The sequence below is a fragment of the Macaca nemestrina genome, chromosome X (assembly GCF_043159975.1).
Source record: "Macaca nemestrina isolate mMacNem1 chromosome X, mMacNem.hap1, whole genome shotgun sequence".
Taxonomy (NCBI): domain Eukaryota; kingdom Metazoa; phylum Chordata; class Mammalia; order Primates; family Cercopithecidae; genus Macaca; species Macaca nemestrina.
In genome coordinates this window covers 73,015,156-73,039,862 of record NC_092145.1, presented here as the reverse complement: position 1 = coordinate 73,039,862, position 24,707 = coordinate 73,015,156, and the positions used below count along the sequence as shown (strand labels likewise).

Sequence of the window (24,707 nt, the reverse complement as noted above, 5' to 3'; positions counted from 1 at the left end):
AATACTCTCTGACTCAGATCAAATGGTGCTGTTTTTCTCCCCATGTTTTTCACTGAGATGTTTGACGTTTTATTTTCTTTTGAGCATTTTTTCTCTATATACATTGATTAATATGCATTTTCAGTCTTGTAGAAAATGCCAACTGAGGTTAACAACTGCCCCAGTTGTTATCTTTGTACCCCCAAGCAACTCAAGTAACCTGTTGTAGATATAGCAAATCGGCACTCAGTGTTCATCCCAACCACTTTCTAGTGTGCAATCTTATATTACAGAGGCTGGAAAGTTAAAAATAATTTATAAACAACAGTAAGATAGCATTAACTATTAGACTGATTAAAATCTAAAAATTGAGAATTAACAATTACTGACAAGAATGTAGACAGAAACCTTTTTTTGTGGGAATGCAAAATGGTATGGCTACATTAGAAGGCAATTTGGCAGTTTCTCATAAATTGAACATTATCTTACCATATGACCCAACATTCCCACACTCCTATGTATTTAGCCGAGGTAATTGAAAACTTAAGTCTACAAACAAACTGAAAATAAAACCTATTAATAGTACTTTTATTCTTTATTACCAAAAATGGAAGCAACCAGGATATCCTTTAGTAGGTGAAATTGGAGATATTGAATACTATTCAGTAATAAATAGGAATGAACTATCTGTCCAATGGACTACTACTCAGCAATAAAAAAGAATAAACTATCAATCCATATAAAAATCATTGAATATTAAATGCTTATTTCTAAGTAAAAAAAGACAATCTGAAAATTCTACATTTTCTGTGATTTTATTCATGTCATTCTGGAAAAGGCAATACTATAGAAAGTGAAAACAAATGAGTTGTTACAAAGTATGTGAGGAAGAGAAAATGTATTACAGAAGGAAGTATACGAGACTTTTTAAAGTAAGAGGATGAATCTTTGTGAAATAGTGAAGGTATATACATTATAATATGTATTTGCCAAAACTTATAGACTTTTATAGCACCATATTGTGAAACTTAAGGTAAGTAAACTCTTGAAAAAAATCAATTAGGAGTTCAGGGGATACGAAGATTGAATGTGGAATTCAACAAAAGTGTCTACGTGTATATAATATATGTAGAGACAAGCTCTGTGAAGGACATGGAGGAAAACAGGTGCTGACCTAAGTAACTTTGAAAGTCAATACAAACTGAAAATTAAAAATAAAAGGAACTGTATATAAGCAGTGTACTCTAGGTTGTAAAGTTGTTTCTCACAAACGTATAGATTAACAACTCTGAAACCAATATATATTTATACTATAATTTAACATAGAAGCAAATGTCTGGAAGATGGGAGACATGCCATTTATTGCTGTTGGACTAAGAGTTTGCATACAAGCAAGGTTAGTGGCTAGAATGATATATGTGCTAATGGTTTAGAGTTGGAGACATTAATATGTTTAGTGTAATAGAGATACAGATAATTATGCATATAAATATTTATAGGTACATTTATAAACACAAGTATGGTCATATGTGTAAATATTTCCTTCCGTGTCAGCTGAGAGGTCCTAGAAGCAACTGCACACCAATATTAACTACCACATCTAGCACACGGATATTAGTTTTTAATACTAAAAGAAACTGGAGACAGAAAATCAGAAAGACGGTGAAATCAGATGTCTCAGGCTCCATTTGTCACAAATAAATTTCAACTGCTAACTATCCACACACCATAACATCCTTTAAAACCCCAATACTTGGAAATAAGTCTAAGATAACCACATTATTCACAGAAATGAGTGGATTCCAAATTAGACCATGTCACCCATATTACACCCTCAAGTTGGAATAAAACCAAATGGAGAGAATTTTCCTGGGTGCTTAGTATCTACAGGGGAAAACGAAAACTGAAGGCAGTTATCTAGCTTCCCTAATACTCCAAGACACTTCCCAGAAATCCCAATCTAATCTCATTTCAGTAAGTACTCTAGGAGAAGCAGCACTAAAGGAAACACTAGAAAAAAAAAAAATGGCATCACTAAACTGCCTGGAATCAGGCAGAAACAAAGAGGGCACAGGTCATAGTGACCTATGCATGGATTTGATGGTACATCTGTATTTTTGTTAGCTATAATGCCTGAGGGCAGGTACCAACTAACCTCGAAGGTCACCTGCAAAACTGAACTGGTCACCTTCAGAAGCACAGAGAGAAATTTGACCAAGTTTGAGTACTTAGACTGCTAGTCTACACACCCAGCCTGAGGACTCACCCCAATGACCACTCAAGCATGAAGACACCCACCTGTTACCATTGTTAAGCAGCGTAAGCACTAGACTTGTTTCATCCAGGAAGTCAAGCAGTGGCTTCACTCAGCAATAAAACATCCTCCCAACAACTCTGTTCAGGCAGGGAAACAGAAGCAGAGGATATAGACTGGCTTGACCTGGGATGTCAAGCAGCTACAATCAGCCAAAGAGTCACCCAACAATTTCACCCAGACAGGGATATTTTCATCTATGTTCATTTTGGAGATTCATAGAGACTAGACATGCTTTACTCAGGAAGGAAAACAGCAACTCATTGCAGCTAAAAGTCTATACCATAGCTCCATCCTGACGGGAATACAATGATCAATTGTGCATTTTTAAGGAGCATAGTCCCTGGCCTTATCTTTGCTGAGCAGCAAACTCTGCTTAACCTCAGAGCCCAGCCTGAAGTACTGCCCAACTACAAACCTCAAATAGCCAAATGGCCCAGCCAGGGGATGTCTCCTGTGAATGGTATTACCATAAACCATTGAAGTATCCACTCAGCAGCTCCATATGATAGGCCAGCCCAGCCAGTGGTCTCAGCAGATGGCAGAGCCCAGCTATCAGCTCTCCCAAACATCAGAGCAGTGACAGAGGCCCAGCGAACTAGAACACTCACAGCAAGTTCTGTGCACCTGGGATTGTCACCAACTGGTCCTTCCAGAATCAAAGACTTGTTTAAACAGTAAATGTTTATCCTTTCAAAAAGAATACCTGTAAGGCCAGAATATATATATATGACTTCTTATATATTCAAGCAATGATGAAAGAACACAGGAATTGTGAAGAATCAGGGAATCATGACATCTCCAAAAGAAACTAATAAAGTTCCAATAATGGAACTCAAAGAAATTGACATCTATAACATGAATGACAAGGAAATTAGAATAATAAAAATATAGAGGTCCAGTAAACTACAAGAATATATAGACAGATAATTTTATTAAATTTGAAAAAACATACATGAACAAAGCAAGAAGTATGACAAATAAGAACAATAAAAAGATACAATTTTTAGAGATAAAAACTACAATTACTAAACTAAAAAATTTCAATAGAAATATTTGACATCAATCATGATCAAGCAGAAGACTCAGTGAGTTGGAAGACAGAAAATTTGAAATTATCCTGTAATAGGAGCAAAAAGACAAGCAATGAAGGAAAAAAAAATAAAGAAAGCCAATGGGAATTATGGGAGACCATTGAGAGACAAAACCTTCAAAAATAAAGGTTGCAACAGGAGAAGAAAGATTTAAAAAAAAAAAAAAAGACAGCAGAAAGCATATTTTTAAAAAAATGACTGAAAACTTTCCTAATCTGGGGACATATTCTAATGCTTATATCCAGGTACAGGAAGCACAGGGATCTCCAATCAAATTCAACCCAAAGCGGAATTCACCAAAACACATAATACTGAAACACAGAATACTAAAATCAAAAACCAAAGACAAGTCTGGGTGTGATGGCTCATGCCTGTTATTCCAGCACTTTCGGAGGCCAAAGTGAGAGGATTTCTTGAGGTCAAGTGTTTGAGACCAACCTAGACAACAAAGTGAGACTTCATCTCTACAAAAATTTAAAAATGGCTAAGCACAGTGGTATGCACCTGTAGTCCCAGCTGCTTGGGAGGCTGAGGTGGGAGGATCACTTGATCCTGGGCAATTGAGGTTGCAATGACCCATGATTGCAACACTGTACTCCAGACTAGGAGACAGAGTGAGACCCTGTCTCAAAAAAAAACAAAAACAAAAACAAAAAACAAAAAACAAAAAAAACAAAAACAAAAAAAAAAAACTTATGAGAGCAGCCAGAGATAAGAAACATGTATCATAAAAAATTTTTCAATATAACTACCAATGGATTTTTTAGAAGAAATGTATAGGCCAGGAGAGAGTGGGATTATATATTAAATATAATTAAAGAAAGAAAAAAATTACAACAAAGAATGCTTTATTGAGCAAAGCTGTCTTTCAGAGCAAAACATTCCCAGACAAAAATAAAAAAAACTAAGGGAGTTTATCACCTCTATACCTGCCTTACAAGAATTACTAAAGGAAATTCTTTAAACTGAAACAAAAAACCTGATAATAACAGAAAAATCATGAGAGCACAAATCTCAGTGGCATAAGTAAAGCAGAGCCTTATTCATAATACTCCAGGATTATAATAATAATATATTCCTAGTAAGAGGATTAAAAAAAAACTACTAATAATATGTTAAGCCAAAATAATTGTTAACAGATATACTCATAAACTGATGCGGATTCTGACATCAAAACATAAATTGTGTGTAAATAAAATGTTTTGTTTTTAATCAAAGTTAAATTGTTATCAGCATGAAATAAGCTATTGTCATTAAAAGATACTCTATGTAAACTTCATAATGACCACAAAGCAAATCTCTTTAGTAGGAAAGTACCAAACAAATACAGACATGATTCAAAGCATAGCAGTGGAGAAAACCATCAAACCATAAAGAAAGAATAAAAAGAGAAACAAAAAAATTTCTGCAAAACAACTAGAAAACAATTAACAAAATGATAGTGGTAAGTTTTTATGCATCATTTAATAAAAAGACATAGGGGCTAAATAGATTAAAAAAATAGGATCCAACTCTATGCTGCATACCATGGGTCTATCTGAATTTTAAGGACATACATAGACTGTACATAGAAGAATGGAAAAAGATATTCCACTTATATTGAAATCAAGAGTAAAGAGGTAACTATGCTTATATAAAAAAATAAACTTTAAATGAAAAATCATTTTAAAAAACACAAAGAAGAGCATTATACAATAATAAAGGAGTAAACTCTTCAAGAGGCTGTGTATTAGTTGATTTTCACATTTCTATGAAGAAATACCTGACACTGGGTGATGTATAGAGAAAGTAGGTTTAATAGGCTCTTCATTCAAAAGGCTGTACAGGAAGCATAGTGGCTTCTGCTTCTGGGGAGGCCTCGGGAAGCTTCCAATCATGGCAAAAGGCAAAGGGGGAGCAAGACATCTCACATGGTGGAAGCAGGAGAATAAGACAAAGAGAGGAGACAGTTCTGCACACTTTTAAACAGTCAGATTTCATGAGAAGTCACTCATGATTATAAGAGCAGTACCATGGTGATGGTGCTAAACCATTCATGAGAAAGCTGACCCCATAATCCAATCATTTCCCACCAGGGCTCACCTCCAAAATCAGAGATTATAATTTGACAGATTTGGCAGGGACACAGATCCAAGTCATATTATTCTACTCCTAGCCTCCCAAATCTCATGTACTTCTTACATTGCAAAATACAATCATGCTTTCCAAACAGCTCCCCCAAACTCTTTGTTTCTCTTTTTCTTTCTCTTTTCTTCTTTTCTTTTTTTTTTTTTTTTTTTTTTGAGATGAAGTTTCACTCTTGTTGCCTAGGCTGGAGTGCAATGGCGCGATCTTGGCTCACCACAACCTATGCCTCCCAGGTTCAAGTGATTCTCCTGCCTCAGCCTCCTGAGTAGCTGGGATTACAGGCATGCACCACCATGCCCGGCTAATTTTGTATATTTTCAGTAGAGACTGGGTTTCTCCATGTTGATCAGGCTAGTCTCGAACTCCCAACCTCAGGTTATCCAGCATCCTCAGTGTCCCAAAGGGCTGGGATTACAGGCGTGAGCCACCACACCTGACCCAGTTCCCCAAACTCTTAACTCATTACAGCATTAACTCAAAATGCCAAAGTCCTCAGTCTCATCTGAGACAAAGCTAGTCTTTTCTGCCTATGAGCCTGTAGAATAAAAAACAGGATAGTTGCACCCAAGATACAATGGGGATAGAGGCATTTGGGTAAATATTCTTATTCAAAAAGGAAGAAATTGGCCAGAAGAAAAGGACTGTAGACCCCATGCAAGTTTGAAACCCAGCAGTGCAGTCATTAAATCTTAAAGCTTTGACTTTATGTCCCACATCCAGGGCACAGTAGTGTGAAGGGTAGGCTCCCAAGACCTTGGACAACTCCGCGCTTGTGGCTTTGCAGGATTTACCCCCTGTAGCTATTCTCATGGGATGGCATTGACTCTCTGCAGCTTTTAGGAGTGCAGGGTGCAAGCTGCTTGTGAATCTACCATTCTGAGGTCTGGAGGATGGTGGCCTTCTCACAGGTCTACTAGGCATTGTCCCCAAGGCGACTCTCTGTGGGGGCTCCAACCCAATATTTTTTTTCTCCATATTACTCTACTAGGTGTAGAACCTAGTAGAGCTTCTCCATGAGGGCTCCACCCCTTCAGCAGAGACTGAACATCTTGGCTTTTCCATACATCTTCTGAAATCTATGCAGAGGCTCCAAAGCCTCAACTCTTCCACTCGGTGCACTTACAGGCTTAAAATCACAGTAAGTGCCAAGGCTTATGACTTAACAGTCTCTGAAGCAGTGGCCCAAAGTCTACCTGGGCCCCTTTGAGTCACAGCTTCAGCTGGAGCAGCTGGGATATAAGGAGTAACCTTCAGAGGCCGTGCAGGGCAGCAGGCCTTGAGCCTGGCTGACAAAACCATTCAGTACTTTTAGGACTCCAGGCTTGTGAAGCGAGAGACTGCTACACAGTTCTCTAAAATGCCTTTGAGTCCTTTTTCCCATTGTCTTGGCTATTAACTATTGGCTCATTTTACTTATGCAAATTTCTGAAGCTTGACTGAATTTATCCCCTGCAAATGGGCTTTTCCTTTCTACCACATAGTTAGGGTGACAATTTTCCAATTTTTTATGTTCTGCTTCCCTTTCAAATATAAATTCCAACTTTAGGTCATTTCTTTTTTCATACATACGAGAAAAGATTGTTAGAAGCAGATAGACCACATCTTAAATGCTTTGCTGCTTAGAAATTTCTTCTGCCAGATACCCTAAATCAACATTCTGAAGTTCAAAGTTACACAGATCTCTAGGGCATGGGTACAGTGCGGCCAAGTTCTTTGCTAAGACATAAAAAAGTGACTGTTGGTTCAGTTCCCAATATGTTTCTCATTTTTATCTGAGACTTCATCAACCTGAACTTCACTGTCCCTATCACTATGAGCATTTTAGTCACAGTCATTCACCCAGTCTCTAGAAAGTTCTTACTTGCCCTCATCTTTGTATCTTCTTCTGAGCCCGCCAAACTCATCCAACTTGTACCTATCACCCAGTTCCAAAGTCACTTCCACATTTTCAGGTATCTTTATAGCAATGCCCAACTCATTGGTACCAATTTTCGGAATTAGTCCATTCTCACACTGCTGTAAAGAAATACCTGAGACTGGGTAATTTATAGAGAAAAAAGGTGCAACTGGCAAACTGTTCTGCAGGCTGTACAGGAAGCATAACAGCTTCTGCTTCTGAGGAGGCCCCAGGGAGCATCTAATAATGGCAGAAGACAAAGGAGAAGTAAGATGTGTCATATGTTGGGAGCAGGAGCAAGAGAGAGAGAAAGGGAATGTGCTACACACTTTTAAATGACCAGATCTCACAAGTACTCACTCATGATTGTGAGGAGAGTACCAAGGGGATGGTGCTAAACCATTCATGAGAAAGCTGCTCCCATGATCAATATCACCTCTCACCAGGCCCCTCCTCCAACATTAGGGATTGCTATTTGACATGAGATTGTTTGGAACACAGATACAAACCATATTAAAATATAACAATTATTATTATATATGCACTCATTATTGGATGAACTAAATATGTAAAACAAATGTTAAAGAAAATAAAGGGAGAAATAGATTGCAATACAATAATAGTAGGGGACTTCAATATCTTACTTGCAACAATAAACAGACAATTCAGACAAAAAGTTAATACAACATTTGAATTGAACAACACTTTATAAAAAATGGACCTAACATACATATACAGAACATTCTATCCAAAAACTACAGAAACCATATTTTTCTCAAGCACACATAGAACATTCTCCAAGATAGATAACATGGCAAAACACAAAGCAAACTTCTGGAAATTTAAGAAAACTAAAATTATGTCAATTATATTATCTGATTGCAATGGTATAAAACTAAAAATCAATATCTGAAGTTTTGATTTAAAAATACTTGGAAATTAGGCAAAATGCTTTTGAACAACCAATGGGTAAATGAAAAAATTAAAAGAGGAATTTTAAAAATATCTTTAGATGGATAAAAATGAAAACACAACATATTAAACCTTATATGATACAGCAAAAGCTGTTTTAAGTAGAAAGTTGTCCAGGTGTAGTAGGTCAAATTTGTAATCCTAGCCTTTTGGGAGGGTGAGGTGGGATGATTTCTTGAGCCCAGGATTCCAAGACCAGCCAGGGCAAAATAGTGAGACCCTGTCTCTACAATAATAATAATAGTAATAGTAATAGTAATAATAATAATAATAAATTAACTTGATATGGTGGCTTAAGTCTGTAGTCCGAGCTACTTGGGGGCCTGAGGTAGGAGAATCACTTGATCCTGGGAGGTTGAGGCTTCCATGAGTCATGATCGTGCCACTCACTTCAGCCTGGGTGACAAATTGAGACCGTGTCTCAAAAATAAATAAATAAAATTATATAGCAATAAACACTACATGAAAAAGAAGAAATATCTTTATAAACCTAACGTTACGCCTCAAGAAATGAAAAACAGAACAAACAAATTTCAAAGTTAGCAGGAGGAAGAAAATAATAATGGTCATAGCAGAAATAAATGAAATAGAGGCTAGGAAAACTATACAAGAAATAAAATGAACAGTTTTTCTGAAAAGATAAAAAATTGACAAAACTTTAGCTAATCTAAGAAATAAAAAAGAAAAGTTTCAAATAAATACAATCACAAATGCAAGATGGCTGAATAGGAAGAGCTCCAGTCTCCAACTCCCAGCGCGAGCGACACAGAAGACCTGTGATCTCTGCATTTTCAACTGAGGTACTGGGTTCATCTCACTGGGGAGTGCCGGAGGATGGGTGCTGGTCAGCTGCTGCAGCCCCACCAGCGAGAGCTAAAGCAGGGCGAGGCATTGCCTCACCTGGGAAGCCAAGGGGGAAGGAAATCCCTTTTCCTAGCCAGGGGAACTGAGACACACAACACCTGGAAAATCGGGTAACTCCCACCCCAATACTGCGCTTTAAGCAAACAGGCACACCAGGAGATCATATCCCACACCTGGCCGGGAGGGTCCCACACCCACGGAGCCTCCCTCATTGCTAGCACAGCAGTCTGTGATCTACCGGCAAGGCAGTAGCGAGGCTGGGGGAGGGGCGCCCGCCATTGCTGAGGCTTAAGTAGGTAAACAAAGCCGCTGGGAAGCTCGAACTGGGTGGAGCTCACAGCAGCTCAAGGAAACCTGCCTGTCTCTGTAGACTCCACCTCTGGGGACAGGGCAATAACAAACACAGCCGAAACCTCTGCAGACGCAAACGACTCTGTCTGACAGCTTTGAAGAGAGCAGTGGATCTCCCAACACGGAGGCTGAGATCTGAGAAGGGACAGACTCCCTGCTCAAGTGGGTCCCTGACCCCTGAGTAGCCTAACTGGGAGACATCCCCCACTAGGGGCAGTCTGACACCCCACACCTCACAGGGTGGAGTACACCCCTGAGAGGAAGCTTCCAAAGCAAGAATCAGACAGGTACACTCGCTGTTCAGAAATATTCTATCTTCTGCAGCCTCTGCTGCTGATACCCAGGCAAACAGGGTCTGGAGTGGACCTCAAGCAATCTCCAACAGACCTACAGCTGAGGGTCCTGACTGTTAGAAGGAAAACTATCAAACAGGAAGGACACCTACACCAAAACCCCATCAGTACATCACCATCATCAAAGACCAGAGGCAGATAAAACCACAAAGATGGGGAAAAAGCAGGGCAGAAAAGCTGGAAATTCAAAAAATAAGAGCGCATCTCCCCCGGCAAAGGAGCGCAGCTCATCGCCAGCAACGGATCAAAGCTGGACAGAGAATGACTTTGATGAGATGAGAGAAGAAGGCTTCAGTCCATCAAATTTCTCAGAGCTGAAGGAGGAATTACGTACCCAGTGCAAAGAAACTAAAAATCTTGAAAAAAAAGTGGAAGAATTGATGGCTAGAGTAATTAATGCAGAGAAGGTCATAAACGAAATGAAAGAGATGAAAACCATGACACGAGAAATACGTGACAAATGCACAAGCTTCAGTAACCGACTCGATCAACTGGAAGAAAGAGTATCTGCGATTGAGGATCAAATGAATGAAATGAAGCGAGAAGAGAAACCAAAAGAAAAAAGAAGAAAAAGAAATGAACAAAGCCTGCAAGAAGTATGGGATTATGTAAAAAGACCAAATCTACGTCTGATTGGGGTGCCTGAAAGTGAGGGGGAAAATGGAACCAAGTTGGAAAACACTCTTCAGGATATCATCCAGGAGAACTTCCCCAACCTAGTAGGGCAGGCCAACATTCAAATCCAGGAAATACAGAGAACGCCACAAAGATACTCCTCGAGAAGAGCAACTCCAAGACACATAATTGCCAGATTCACCAAAGTTGAAATGAAGGAAAAAATCTTAAGGGCAGCCAGAGAGAAAGGTCGGGTTACCCACAAAGGGAAGCCCATCAGACTAACAGCAGATCTCTCGGCAGAAACTCTCCAAGCCAGAAGAGAGTGGGGGCCAATATTCAACATTCTTAAAGAAAAGAATTTTAAACCCAGAATTTCATATCCAGCCAAACTAAGTTTCATAAGTGAAGGAGAAATAAAATCCTTTAGAGATAAGCAAATGCTTAGAGATTTTGTCACCACTAGGCCTGCCTTACAAGAGACCCTGAAGTTAGCACTCAACATGGAAAGGAACAACCGGTACCAGCCATTGCAAAAACATGCCAAAATGTAAAGACCATCGAGGCTAGGAAGAAACTGCATCAACTAACGAGCAAAATAACCAGTTAATAACATAATGGCAGGATCAAGTTCACACATAACAATCTTAACCTTAAATGTAAATGGACTAAATGCTCCAACTAAAAGACACAGACTGGCAAACTGGATAAAGAATCAAGACCCATCAGTCTGCTGAATTCAGGAGACCCATCTCACACGCAGAGACATACATAGGCTCAAAATAAAGGGATGGAGGAAGATTTACCAAGCAAATGGAGAAGAAAAAAAAGCGGGGGTTGCAATACTAGTCTCTGATAAAACAGACTTTAAACCATCAAAGATCAAAAGAGACAAAGAAGGCCATTACATAATGGTAAAAGGATCAATTCAACAGGAAGAGCTAACTATCCTAAATATATATGCACCCAATACAGGAGCACCCAGATTCATCAAGCAAGTCCTTAGAGACTTACAAAGAGACTTAGACTCCCATACAATAATAATGGGAGACTTCAACACTCCACTGTCAACATTAGACAGATCAACGAGACAGAAAGTTAACAAGGATATCCAGGAATTGAACTCATCTCTGCAGCAAGCAGACCTAATAGACATCTATAGAACTCTCCACCCCAAATCAACAGAATATACATTCTTCTCAGCACCACAACGTACTTACTCCAAAATCGACCACGTAATTGGAAGTAAAGCACTCCTCAGCAAATGTACAAGAACAGAAATTATAACAAACTGTCTCTCAGACCACAGTGCAATCAAACTAGAACTCAGGACTAAGAAACTCAATCCAAACCGCTCAACTACATGGAAACTGAACAACCTGCTCCTGAATGACTACTGGGTACATAACGAAATGAAGGCAGAAATCAAGATGTTCTTTGAAACCAATGAGAACAAAGATACCACATACCAGAATCTCTGGGACACATTTAAAGCAGTGTGTAGAGGGAAATTTATAGCACTAAATGCCCACAAGAGAAAGCAGGAAAGATCTAAAATTGACACTCTAACATCGCAATTAAAAGAACTAGAGAAGCAAGAGCAAACACATTCAAAAGCTAGCAGAAGGCTAGAAATAACAAAGATCAGAGCAGAACTGAAGGAGATAGAGACACAAAAAACTCTCCAAAAAATCAATGAATCCAGGAGTTGGTTTTTTGAAAAGATCAACCAAATTGACAGACCACTAGCAAGACTAATAAAGAAGAAAAGAGAGAATAATCAAATAGACGCAATTAAAAATGATAAAGGGGATATCACCACCGACCCCACAGAAATACAAACTACCATCAGAGAATACTATAAACACCTCTACTCAAATAAAGTGGAAAATCTAGAAGAAATGGATAATTTCCTGGACACTTACACTCTTCCAAGACTAAACCAGGAAGAAGTTGAATCCCTGAATAGACCAATAGCAGGCTCTGAAATTGAGGCAATAATTAATAGCCTACCAACCAAAAAAAGTCCAGGACCAGATGGATTCACAGCTGAATTCTACCAGAGGTACAAGAAGGAGTTGGTACCATTCCTTCTGAAACTATTCCAATCAATAGAAAAAGAGGGAATCCTCCCTAACTCATTTTATGAGGCCAACATCATCCTGATACCAAAGCCTGGCAGAGACAAAACAAAAAAAGAGAATTTTAGACCAATATCCCTGATGAACATCGATGCAAAAATCCTCAATAAAATACTGGCAAACCGGATTCAGCAACACATCAAAAAGCTTATCCACCATGATCAAGTGGGCTTCATCCCTGGGATGCAAGGCTGGTTCAACATTCTCAAATCAATAAACATAATCCAGCATATAAACAGAACCAAAGACAAGAACCACATGATTATCTCAATAGATGCAGAAAAGGCTTTTGACAAAATTCAACAGCCCTTCATGCTAAAAACGCTCAATAAATTCGGTATTGATGGAACGTACCTCAAAATAATAAGAGCTATTTATGACAAACCCACAGCCAATATCATACTGAATAGGGAAAAACTGGAAAAATTCCCTTTGAAAACTGGCACAAGACAGGGATGCCCTCTCTCACCACTCCTATTCAACATAGTGTTGGAAGTTCTGGCTAGGGCAATTAGGCAAGAGAAAGAAATCAAGGTATTCAGTTAGGAAAAGAAGAAGTCAAACTGTCCCTGTTTGCAGATGACATGATTGTATATTTAGAAAACCCCATTGTCTCAGCCCAAAATCTCCTTAAGCTGATAAGCAACTTCAGCAAAGTCTCAGGATACAAAATTAATGTGCAAAAATCACAAGCATTCTTATACACCAGTAACAGACAAACAGAGAGCCAAATCAGGAATGAACTTCCATTCACAATTGCTTCAAAGAGAATCAAATACCTAGGAATCCAACTTACAAGGGATGTAAAGGACCTCTTCAAGGAGAACTACAAACCACTGCTCAGTGAATTAAAAGAGGATACAAACAAATGGAAGAACATAGCATGCTCATGGATAGGAAGAATCAATATCGTGAAAATGGCCATACTGCCCAAGGTAATTTATAGATTCAATGCCATCCCCATCAAGCTACCAATGAATTTCTTCACAGAATTGGAAAAAACTACTTTAAAGTTCATATGGAACCAAAAAAGAGCCCGCATCTCCAAGACAATCCTAAGTCAAAAGAACAAAGCTGGAGGCATCACACTACCTGACTTCAAACTATACTACAAGGCTACAGTAACCAAAACAGCATGATACTGGTACCAAAACAGAGATATAGACCAATGGAACAGAACAGAGTCCTCAGAAATAATACCACGCATCTACAGCCATCTGATCTTTGACAAACCTGAGAGAAACAAGAAATGGGGAAAGGATTCCCTATTTAATAAATGGTGCTGGGAAAATTGGCTAGCCATAAGTAGAAAGCTGAAACTGGATCCTTTCCTTACTCCTTATACAAAAATTAATTCAAGATGGATTAGAGACTTAAATGTTAGACCTAATACCTTAAAAATCCTAGAGGAAAACCTAGGTAGTACCATTCAGGACATAGGCCTGGGCAAAGACTTCATGTCTAAAACACCAAAAGCAATGGCAGCAAAAGCCAAAATTGACAAATTGGATCTCATTAAACTAAAGAGCTTCTGCACAGCAAAAGAAACTACCATCAGAGTGAACAGGCAACCTATAGAATGGGAGAACATTTTTGCAATCTACTCATCTGACAAAGGGCTAATATCCAGAACCTACTAAGAACTCAAACAAATTTACAAGAAAAAAAACAAACAACCCCATCAAAAAGTGGGCAAAGGATATGAACAGACATTTCTCAAAAGAAGACATTTATACAGCCAACAGACACATGAAAAAATGCTCATCATCACTGGCCATCAGAGAAATGCAAATCGAAACCACAATGAGATACCATCTCACACCAGTTAGAATGGCGATCATTAAAAAGTCAGGAAACAACAGGTGCTGGAGAGGATGTGGAGAAATAGGAACACTTTTACACTGTTGGTGGGATTGTAAACTAGTTCAACCATTATGGAAAACAGTATGGCGATTCCTCAAGGATCTAGAACTAGATGTACCATATGACCCAGCCATCCCATTACTGGGTATATACCCAAAGGATTATAAATCATGCTGCTATAAAGACACATGCACACGTATGTTTATTGCAGCACTATTCACAATAGCAAAGACTTGGAATCAACCCAAATGTCCATCAGTGACAGACTGGATTAAGAAAATGTGTCACATATACACCATGGAATACTATGCAGCCATAAAAAAGGATAAGTTTGTGTCCTTTGTAGTGACATGGATGCAGCTGGAAACCATCATTCTTAGCAAACTATCACAAGAACAGAAAACCAAACACCGCATGTTCTCACTCATAGGTGGGAACTGAACAATGAGATCACTTGGACTCGGGAAGGGGAACATCACACACAGGGGCCTATCATGGGTGGGGGAGGGGCGAGAGATTACATTGGGAGTTATACCTGATGTAAATGACGAGTTGATGGGTGCAGCACACCAACATGGCACAAGTATACATATGTAACAAACCTGCACGTTATGCACATGTACCCTACAACTTAAAGTATAATAATAATAAAAAAATTAAAAAAAAAATCACAAATGCAAAGGGAGACATTACAACTGATATCACAGAAATACAAAGAATTTTAAGGGACTACTATGAGCAACTGTATATCAACAAATTGGATAACCTAGAAGAAATAGGTAAATTCCCAGACACTTGAAACTTAGCAAGACTGTATCATGAAGAAATAGAGAAACTAAACAGATAATTAGTGAGTAAGGAGATTGAAGCAGTAGCTAAAAGTCTCCCATGAAAAAGCAACCTAGGACCTGATGGCTTCATTGCTGAATTTCAGCAAACATCTAATAAAGAATTAATACCAGTCCTTCTCAAACTGTTCCAAAAAATCAAAGAGGATGGAATATTTTCATATTGTTTTTATCAGGCTAGCATTACCCTGATACCAAAGGCAAACATGGATATTATAGGAAAAGAAAATTACATATAGCCAAATGCAGCAACACTTTTAAAAAATCCTTCATCATAATCAAGTGGGATTTGTCTCTGGAATGCAGAGATGCTTCAACATACACAAATAAATAAATATATCATATTAACAGAATGAAAGACCAAAACATAACTTTTCATTATATGTAAAAATCATTTGACAACATTAAACAGCATTACATAATCACATCTCTTTCCAAACTAGGTATAGAAGAAATTTATCTCAACACAATAAATACAATGTATGAGAAGCCCACAGCTATCATACTCAATGGTGAAAAACTGAAAGGCTTTCCTTTGAGACCTGGAGCAAGACAAGGATTTCCAATCCTGTCACTTCTATTCATCACAATATTGGAAGACTTTGCCAGAGCAGTTAGTTAAACTAAAGAAATATAAAGACTCCAAACTGGAAAGAAAGAAGTGAAGTTGCCACTATTTGCTGAAAACATAATCTTATAGATAGAAAACCCTAAAGATTCTACCAAAAAAAAAACCTCTTAGAACTGATAAATGAGTACATTACAATTGTCAAATACAAAACAAACATGCACACATTTATAATGTTTTCATACCTTAACAATTAAGTATCTGAGAAAGAAGTGAATGGAAAAAATACATTTATAATAGCTTCAAAAATGATTCTTAGGAACAAATTTATCCAAGGAGGTTAAAGACCTTTAAAATGAAAACGATAAAACCTTAATGAAAGAAATTGAAGATGACACAAATAAACTGAAAGATATCCTGTGTTTATGAATTGAATTGTTATGAACTGAAAACAGATTGTTGAAATGTCCATACTATCCAAAATGATTCACAGATTCAATGCAATATCTATCCAATGCCCGTGGAATTTTAAATAGAAATCTATACAAATTATACAATTCATATGAAGCTACCAAAAATTTCAAATAGCTAAGGCACACACAAAAAAAGAACAAAACTTCAGGCATCACACTTCCTGATTTCAGACTACACTATAAAGCTATAGTAATTAAAACAGCATGAGACTTCAACAAAACAGACACATCAGACAATGGAACACAATAGATAAGGACATATGCAGACAAACCTTATTTAAGGCATATGATCAAGGCCCATATCTACAAAAATAAATGGTGTTGATAGCATATACTGTTGATATGAGGTGATGAAAATGGCACTTTACTTCTGTGATCTTCCTCTCAAAACCTATAAATCCTAACCATGAGAAAAATACAGTAAAACCTCACATTGAAGGGCAATCTGCAAAATACTTCACCAACATTTATTAAACTCTCAAGCTAAAAGTAACAAAAGAGAGTCTGAGAATCTAACACAGACAAGAGGAGTCTCAGAAGACATGATAACTAAATGTCGTATGGTATCTAGATGGTATTCCAGGACACAAAAGGACATTAGATAAAAACTAAGGATGTTCAAACAAAATATTGACTCTAGATAGTAATAGTGTATCAATATTTATTTATTAGTTTTTACAAATGTATCATACAAATTTAAGATATTAGCAATAGGGAAAAATTGGTTTCGAGTGATATAAAAACCATCTATACTATTTTTATGACTTATCTGTAAATCCAAAAATATTCCCAAGTGTTATTCAAAAACATAATAGACAGCACTGCTCAAATTCTTTACAGCTACAGTTTGGGATGATATTTATTTTTGTCAATTAGACTTATTTATGTGTGATTTGGAAGGCTGAAGAGAGATAGAAGCCTTCTCATTACTGCTGAAGAACACTGAAGGGGTGGCCTGCCCCTCCACACCTGTGGGTGTTTCTCGTAAGGTGGAACGAGAGACTTGAGAAAAGAAATAAGACACAGAGACAAAGTATAGAGACAGAAAAGCGGGGCCCAGGGGACCGGCGCTCAGCTTACAGAGGACCCACGCCGGCCCCGGTCTCTGAGTTCCCTTAGTATTTATTGATAATTATCTTTACCATCTTAAAGACAGGGGAGTGGCAGGACAATAGGGTTAAACAAAAAAAAAGAGGAAATCGGCAGTAAGACATATGAACAAAAACCTCTGTGACATGAATAAGTTCAAAGGACAATGCTGTGCCTTGAGATGCATATGCAAACATCTCCATAAACCTCTTGGCAGCATAGTTTCAGTCTATCACATGGGGAGAAACCTTAGACAATACCTAGCTTATCTAGGAACAAAGTCACACCCTGCACGCCCAAAATCCATTAAACCTTGAGTTACCACAGCACATGTCTCTTGCAAGGACAAGGTTGGGGGTAGGGTCACAGACTAACAGCATCTCAAATACAGAACAAAATGGAGTCTCTTATGTCTACTTCTTTCTATATAGACACAGTAACGGGCTGATCTCTTTCTTTTCCCCACATTTCCCCCTTTTCTTTTCAACAAAACCACCATTGTCATCATGACACCGAGATTACATATTTCACAAAGTAATAGAATATCACAAAGCAAGTGGAGGCAGGATGAGATCACAGGATGGTGTTAAAATTAAAATTTTTGGGCATGCATAGTCATGGATAACATCTTATCAGAAAACAGGGTTTGAGAGCAGACAACCTGTCTGACCAAAATTTATTAGGTGGGAATTTCCTCGTCCTAGGAAGCCTGGGAGCGCTACAGGAGGCCGGGGCTTATTTCATCCCTTCGGCTTCAACCGTAAAAGGCGGCACGCCTCCAAGGGGGTCGTTTATAGGCCTACCCTCAGAGCGCATTCTCTTTCTCAGGGATGTTCCTTGCTGAGAAAAAGAATTCAGCGATATTTCTCCTATTTGCATAATGAAAAGAGAAGAAATATGGCTCTGTTCCGTCCGGCTCACCGGCGGCCAGTTCAAGGTTGCCTCCCTTGTTCCCTGAACATTGCTGTTATCTTATTCTTTCTTCAAGATGCCCAGATTTCATATTGTTCAAACACACATGCTCCACAAACAATTTGTGCAGTTTAAGGCAATCATCACAGGGTCCTGAGGTGACATATATCCTCCTCAGTTTACAAAGAAGATGATAGAATTAAGAGATTAAAGTAAAGACAGACATAAGAAATTACAAAAGTATTAATTTTGGAGAACTAATAAATGTCCATGAAATCTTCACATTTTATGTTTTTCTGCCGTGGCTTCAGCCAGTCCCTGCGTTCAAGGTCCCTGACTTCCCGCAACGTTCTCCCTCCCTTTTCCTCTATATAAATGTGCCATGGCGATGAAGGCTTGTTCGTTCTCTCGATTTTGACGCAGGATTCTTCGACTGGTCCGGCACACTAAAAACAAGCCGATTAAACAGAGACACATAATTCCAAAATTTACTGCAGTAGAGTTCCCAATAGACTTAATCCAAGTCGTGGGGTTTAATTCATAAAGATTTTTTGCCACTTGATCTAATGCCTCAGCTCCAGGCACAATATTTAAGTGACTTTGAGAGGTTTCAAAAATTTGTTCTTTTAATTTAGAAATGTCTAAAGTGAGATTATCTTCTCTTCCCTGTAGATGGCGTCTAACCATGTCCCAGTGATGTTTAGACTCATTATAAACTTGGGGTGTAATACAAAAATCTGACGTATTCCAGTCACACTGTAACTGGAAACGATGTTCCAAGCTCATGAGTCTATCTCCCATCCAAATGACGGTTTGTCTAAGATCATTAATTTGATTTGCCAATTTTTGATCGATACCAGATTGTGAATTCCACAACCTTGTGGAATTCTTTTGCCAATTGTCAACAAAGCTTACTGTCTGAACAGAAGAGTGCAATGCAACTCCTGCCACAGTGGCTGTAGCTGTGACTGCAATTAATCCCATAATCACTGCAATTAAAGTAAAAATGAATCTTTTGGATCTACTTAAAACGCCTTTTAATACTTCAGTCAAAATATGGATGGATGGTGAGGCCTCCCATGGTCGGTCCATGGACACAGGGATCCACACGCCTTCTCTTGCTCTCACCAGCAGAATACGGTGCTGCCAATCAAAAGTTGAATCAATGCAAGTAAACAATCTGCAATTTTCACAAGTTATAGTTTGGGAGTCTGGTTTAATAACTATATTTCCTATGACTAACATATAAGGGGGCTTTACACAACTTTGTAAAGGAACTGTTAGACTGGAATTTAGGTTGATAGAGTAAAATGGCTTATAATCTCTTGTTTCTATAGTTTGATTTCCAAACCAAATTCTAAGGCGGTATGAAGCCACAGTAAGTCTCCATAATTCTGGATGTTCAGGACCAAAAACAGGACTTATCATTTTTGGTCTTGGAGTAGAGATTCCCTTTTCTCCCCATATCCAAGGGTAGAAAGACTGTAATTTTTTGTGCTTCTGTTTATCTAAATTTTCCGTTAAATCACTATCAACAGTTGAACTCACTAGTGCACTGGGACAGAATTGAGTTTGTCCTGTGCAATTGTGGTAGAATTGACCTTGAGGTGCCCAATCTATAACTGTTCCGAATGTATTGTTTTGTAATATCACTGCACTATCGGCCACACATTCTTCCCAAACTAAATCTTTTGATTCTCTGGAAATCTCTTTGGGGCAAGGTTTCCCTTTTGGCCTAAATTTTAATGATCTTTGATAAGAAAAGTCTTGTAAATAGTTTACCTGTGGTTTGAGTGACATTCCGCTTACCATGTGATAAGTAAATCTACTGGTGGGACTGACAGTAGGTACTTCTACCAACCAATTTTGAATAGCAGGCATTAAACATCCTGGTGCTCTCCCTAGGCAAATAGGAGGATAACGATACCCAATGGAAATATTTATCATCATTCCTTCTTCCTCCGGTTTTGCAGGGCAACGATCATCTGTGGGACCAGGTACCCACACACTATTATTAACATATACTTCAATAGGATTATCCATCCATGTAACTGCCCGAATTAAGGGCGGGAAAGGCACATAGGCCCAATAGGTATAATTAGCTGCAGCTGCTCCTGCAGGCATGGGGAGACTTACCACCGTTGATACAATCATTAAAGCTGTAAGCAGCATTTTTTCTGGGGTTTGTGTCACCTTTGTGCTAGCTAGGCTTTTTCCAGCTAATGGTGTCAGCTTCTTTAACTGTGCCCAGGTCGGCAGCTCCGCCTTCTCGGTGCGTGGTGACTTCATCTGTTCTTCTGATATCATCACTTGGTTCATCATGCGAGTCAATGGTGCTCGATTGCGGTGTTTCTGTCTCCGTGGAGGCGCTTTTCTTTGCATCTCCGATGGGTTCATTGTAGAACTTCAAATGTCTAGTGGGTATCCAAACAGGAAGCTGATTTTCTCCTGGTGAAGCACAAGCAAAACCTCTTCCCCAGGTTATCACCTTCCCTGTTTCCCATGTCTTATTTTTGTTGTCTTTCCACCAAATCAGTTTTCCTTCATGTGGACTGTTCTTTTTACCAGTAAGATGCTGTTCTGCAGAAGTAGTAGTCTGATTTCTATAAATGTTTAAAAAATTTAAAGTATAGAGTGCTAGATTAAGCTGCATCTGAGGAGTGGTACACTCCTTACTGTCTCCCCCTTTTTTTTTGTTTAACTAACTGAGTTTTGAGTGTTCTATTAGTTCTTTCAACTATGGCCTGTCCTTGGGAATTATAAGGAATTCCTGTTGTATGTGTAATATTCCACTGATTTAAGAATTTTTGGAAAGCTTTACTACAATAACCTGGTCCATTGTCAGTTTTAATTTTTTCTGGAACTCCCATTACAGCAAAACAAGATAATAAATGTTTTTTAACATGGGAAGTACTTTCTCCTGAAACCTGGTGGCTGGTTCTTTATTATTTATGGCTGGTATAGTAAAGGCAAATTTTTCACAATCTTGCTCTGCCAGAGGAATGGTAAAAAAGCAATCCTTAAGATCAATTATAATTAAAGGCCAGTCTTTTGGGATCATGGCCGGAGAGGGCAACCCGGGTTGAAGAGGCCCTATGGGTTGAATTACAGCATTTACGGCTCTTAAGTCCATTAACATACGCCATTTGCCTGATTTTTTCTGAATTACAAATACAGGAGAATTCCAGGGTGAGAATGAAGGCTCAATGTGTCCTTTTTTTTAATTGTTCCTTTGCTAATGAATGTAAAGCCTCCAGTTTTTGCTTCGGTAGCGGCCACTGATTTACCCATACCGGTTTTTCTGTTTTCCAAGTTAATGGAATGGGTTTAGGAGGCGCTACAGTGGCCGCCCCTAAAAAGGATACCCTATTCCTTTTCTTTCTTGATATTTCTTAGTCTCAATTGGGACTTTAATGCCATTTTCATTTTTTCCTAACCCCTTTCCTGGTATATATCCCATCTTAGTCATGATTTTTTGACTTGTGGGGCTGTATAATGGAGCGGGCATAATGATTTCCGCACCCCATTGCTGTAATAAATCTTGACCCCATAGATTAACAGGAATTGAAGTAATCATTGGCTGAACAGTACTTTCTTGATTATCTGGTCCTAAGCAACGTAAAATCATTGTACTTTCATACACTTCTGAAGCTGTGCCTACGCCGACAAGTCTTGTAACAGCCCTTTGTTTAGGCCAATTTTTTGGCCATTGATTTAAAGCAATGACAGAGATATCTGCTCCAGTGTCTACCAACCCTTCAAACTGTTTTCCTTGAATAATGGCCTTACACACAGGTCTGCTCTCAGAGACCAGATTTGCCCAATATGCAGCCTTTCCTGTCGGATCAGTGCTTCCGAACCCTCCTGTTCTTTTTATCTCACTGTTTCCAACTTTAATATGAGGTAGGAGTAATAATTGAGCAATCCTGTCTCCTGGACTGGCACTCCAAGGAATTGAGGAACTAATAACCAATTGAATTTCACCTTTATAGTCTGAATCAACCACACCAGTATGAATTTGAACTCCTTTTAGATTTAAACTTGATCTTCCTAAGATTAGTCCTACGGTCCCCTCAGGCAATGGGCCATATACCCCTGTGGGGATTTTTCGAGGAGGCTCCCCTGGAAGCAGAGAGACTGCTTGTATGGTGCATAAATCTACTGCTGCACTGCCGCTTGTGGCGGGGGATAATTGCTGTATTGTGATAACTGGCTTATTCCCTGAGACACTTGTGACAGTGGGGGTTGTTGTTCCTGAAAACCCTGAGGAACAAAGGGCTGAATTTGGAATGCCCCAGTTTGTTGCGGGGCCTGAGGCTGGCCCCTCCTCTCGTTTCCCAACAGTAGTTGCCCATTTTTATCAAATTTAGAACGACATTGATCACCCCAATGTTTTCCCTTTTTACATCTTGGACATAGGCCAGGTGGCTCTTTATCTGTTCTTGTAGTAGCTTGAGTAGTTACATTTTGTTTATTGGAGACTAGGCAATTCTTTTTTAGATGACCAATTTGACCACAATTATAACATCTTCCCCCAAATGTTCTAACCTGTCCTCCTAAAGCAACTCCTGTGATTGCTTGAGCCATAAGCATAGCTTTATGCATAGCTCCTCCAATTCCATCGCAGGCTTTAACGTACTCTGAGATTACATCTGATCCTGCGGGAACCCTTCCTTTTAATGGCTTAATGGCTGATTGACAATCAGGATTGGCGTTTTCATATGCCATCAACTCCACTATGACCTTACGGGCATTTTCATCGGTAATTGACTTTTGAGCAGCATCTTGAAGTCTTGCTACAAAATCAGGGTAGGGCTCTTTAGAGCCTTGTCTTATTGTATTAAAGGAGGGGCAGGCGGTTCCTGGGTCTTGGATTTTCTCCCAGGCCCTAAGGCAGATAGCCCTAATTTGCTCAATGGCCTCATTTGGCATTATTACTTGTTGGTCAACAGTGCTCCAATTTTGACCTATTCCTAATAGTTGATCTGCATCTATGTCAATTGGAGGATTGGCAGTCCTATTTTTTCAGACCTGTACTTGTGCCCCATCAATCCACCAAGTCTTAAATTGTAAAAATTGAGAGGGTGAGAGTGAGGATTTTGCCAGAATCTCCCAATCATAAGGAATGAGTCTATGTCCATGAGCAATGGAATCTAATAATGTTCTCATGTAAGGAGAGTTGGGTCCATACTGTTTTACTCCTTCTTTCATTTCTTTTAGCATTTTTATAGAAAAAGACTTATATCTGGCTTCAGCTACGGGAAGCTCTCCCTCTTGGGCCCCTTCTCCAGGTGGTCTTGCTTCTAATATTACTGGGAATTGCCACGCCTCAATATCTCCTTGTTTTCTTGCCTCATCAATAATTTTATGTAACGCACTACCCTGTGTACTAAGCGGTGCTGTAGGATTAAGTCTCATGATGGGCAGTTGAGGATATGGCGCCCTGCCCTGTGGCACTGGAAATGTTCCTGGCTGTCCATACGGATTTTCTGGGGGCAGCTGATACTGTAGTTCGGCTGGCAGCCAGTATTGATAGGCTACTGGCGGCTGGGTCTTATCTTCTACCGGCTGATATTGTGGACACTGTATTTGGAATGGCATTGCCATGATAGAGACTCTATCTTTTTCTATTTGATCTTCTTTTGGAGTTTGTACTTGTTTAACCTGCATTTGAGGTTGTAAATTTACAGGCATTTGAGCTGCTGGAAGAGCAGTTGGCCATCGTGGTTTAGACTCTGATGGCTCTGCTAATTCTGGATTTTTTTCTTCTAATTTTAACGTTTCAGGATATACTACCTCCTGTAATTGATTATCGTCAACATTTTGCGTTGACCGAGCCATAGCCGGCTCTGATACACATTCACAGTGTGAACTTTCCTTTCCTTTCCGGGATTCTATCCCTGCCTCTTTTTCACAATCTACTGCACAGCTTTTAGGGACATCAGAAATTGGAACGCTATCTTCTTCTGTTTGAAATGGTTCTAAAGCTACTTTAATAATGACCCAATCATTCCATACTGTGAGCGGAATGTTTTTACCTTCCCTACTTGCTTGTTTTAATTCTTTGCCAATTTTTTCCCAGTCTTTTAGATCTAAAGTTCCCTGTTCCGGAAACCATGGACAAAACTGCTCTATTGTTTGAAATAGCGTAATTAGATTTTTGGTAGAGACTTTAACTCCCCCTCTTTTTAAGAGAATTTTAATAAAGCTGCGATAAGAGTCATTTTTACTCTTAGTTTGCCCCATT

At 38.9% G+C, this 24,707-nt stretch overlaps 1 protein-coding gene across 1 annotated transcript; it reads right to left on the bottom strand.

The window, feature by feature from the left end:
* Positions 1 to 18,260: 18,260 nt before the first annotated feature.
* Positions 18,261 to 20,895, bottom strand: LOC139360747 (endogenous retrovirus group K member 25 Env polyprotein-like). Its single transcript, XM_071088637.1, has one exon. It carries the CDS (start codon positions 20,855 to 20,857, stop codon positions 18,785 to 18,787), a length of 2,073 nt encoding a protein of 690 aa, XP_070944738.1. The 5' UTR covers positions 20,858 to 20,895; the 3' UTR covers positions 18,261 to 18,784.
* Positions 20,896 to 24,707: the final 3,812 nt, after the last annotated feature.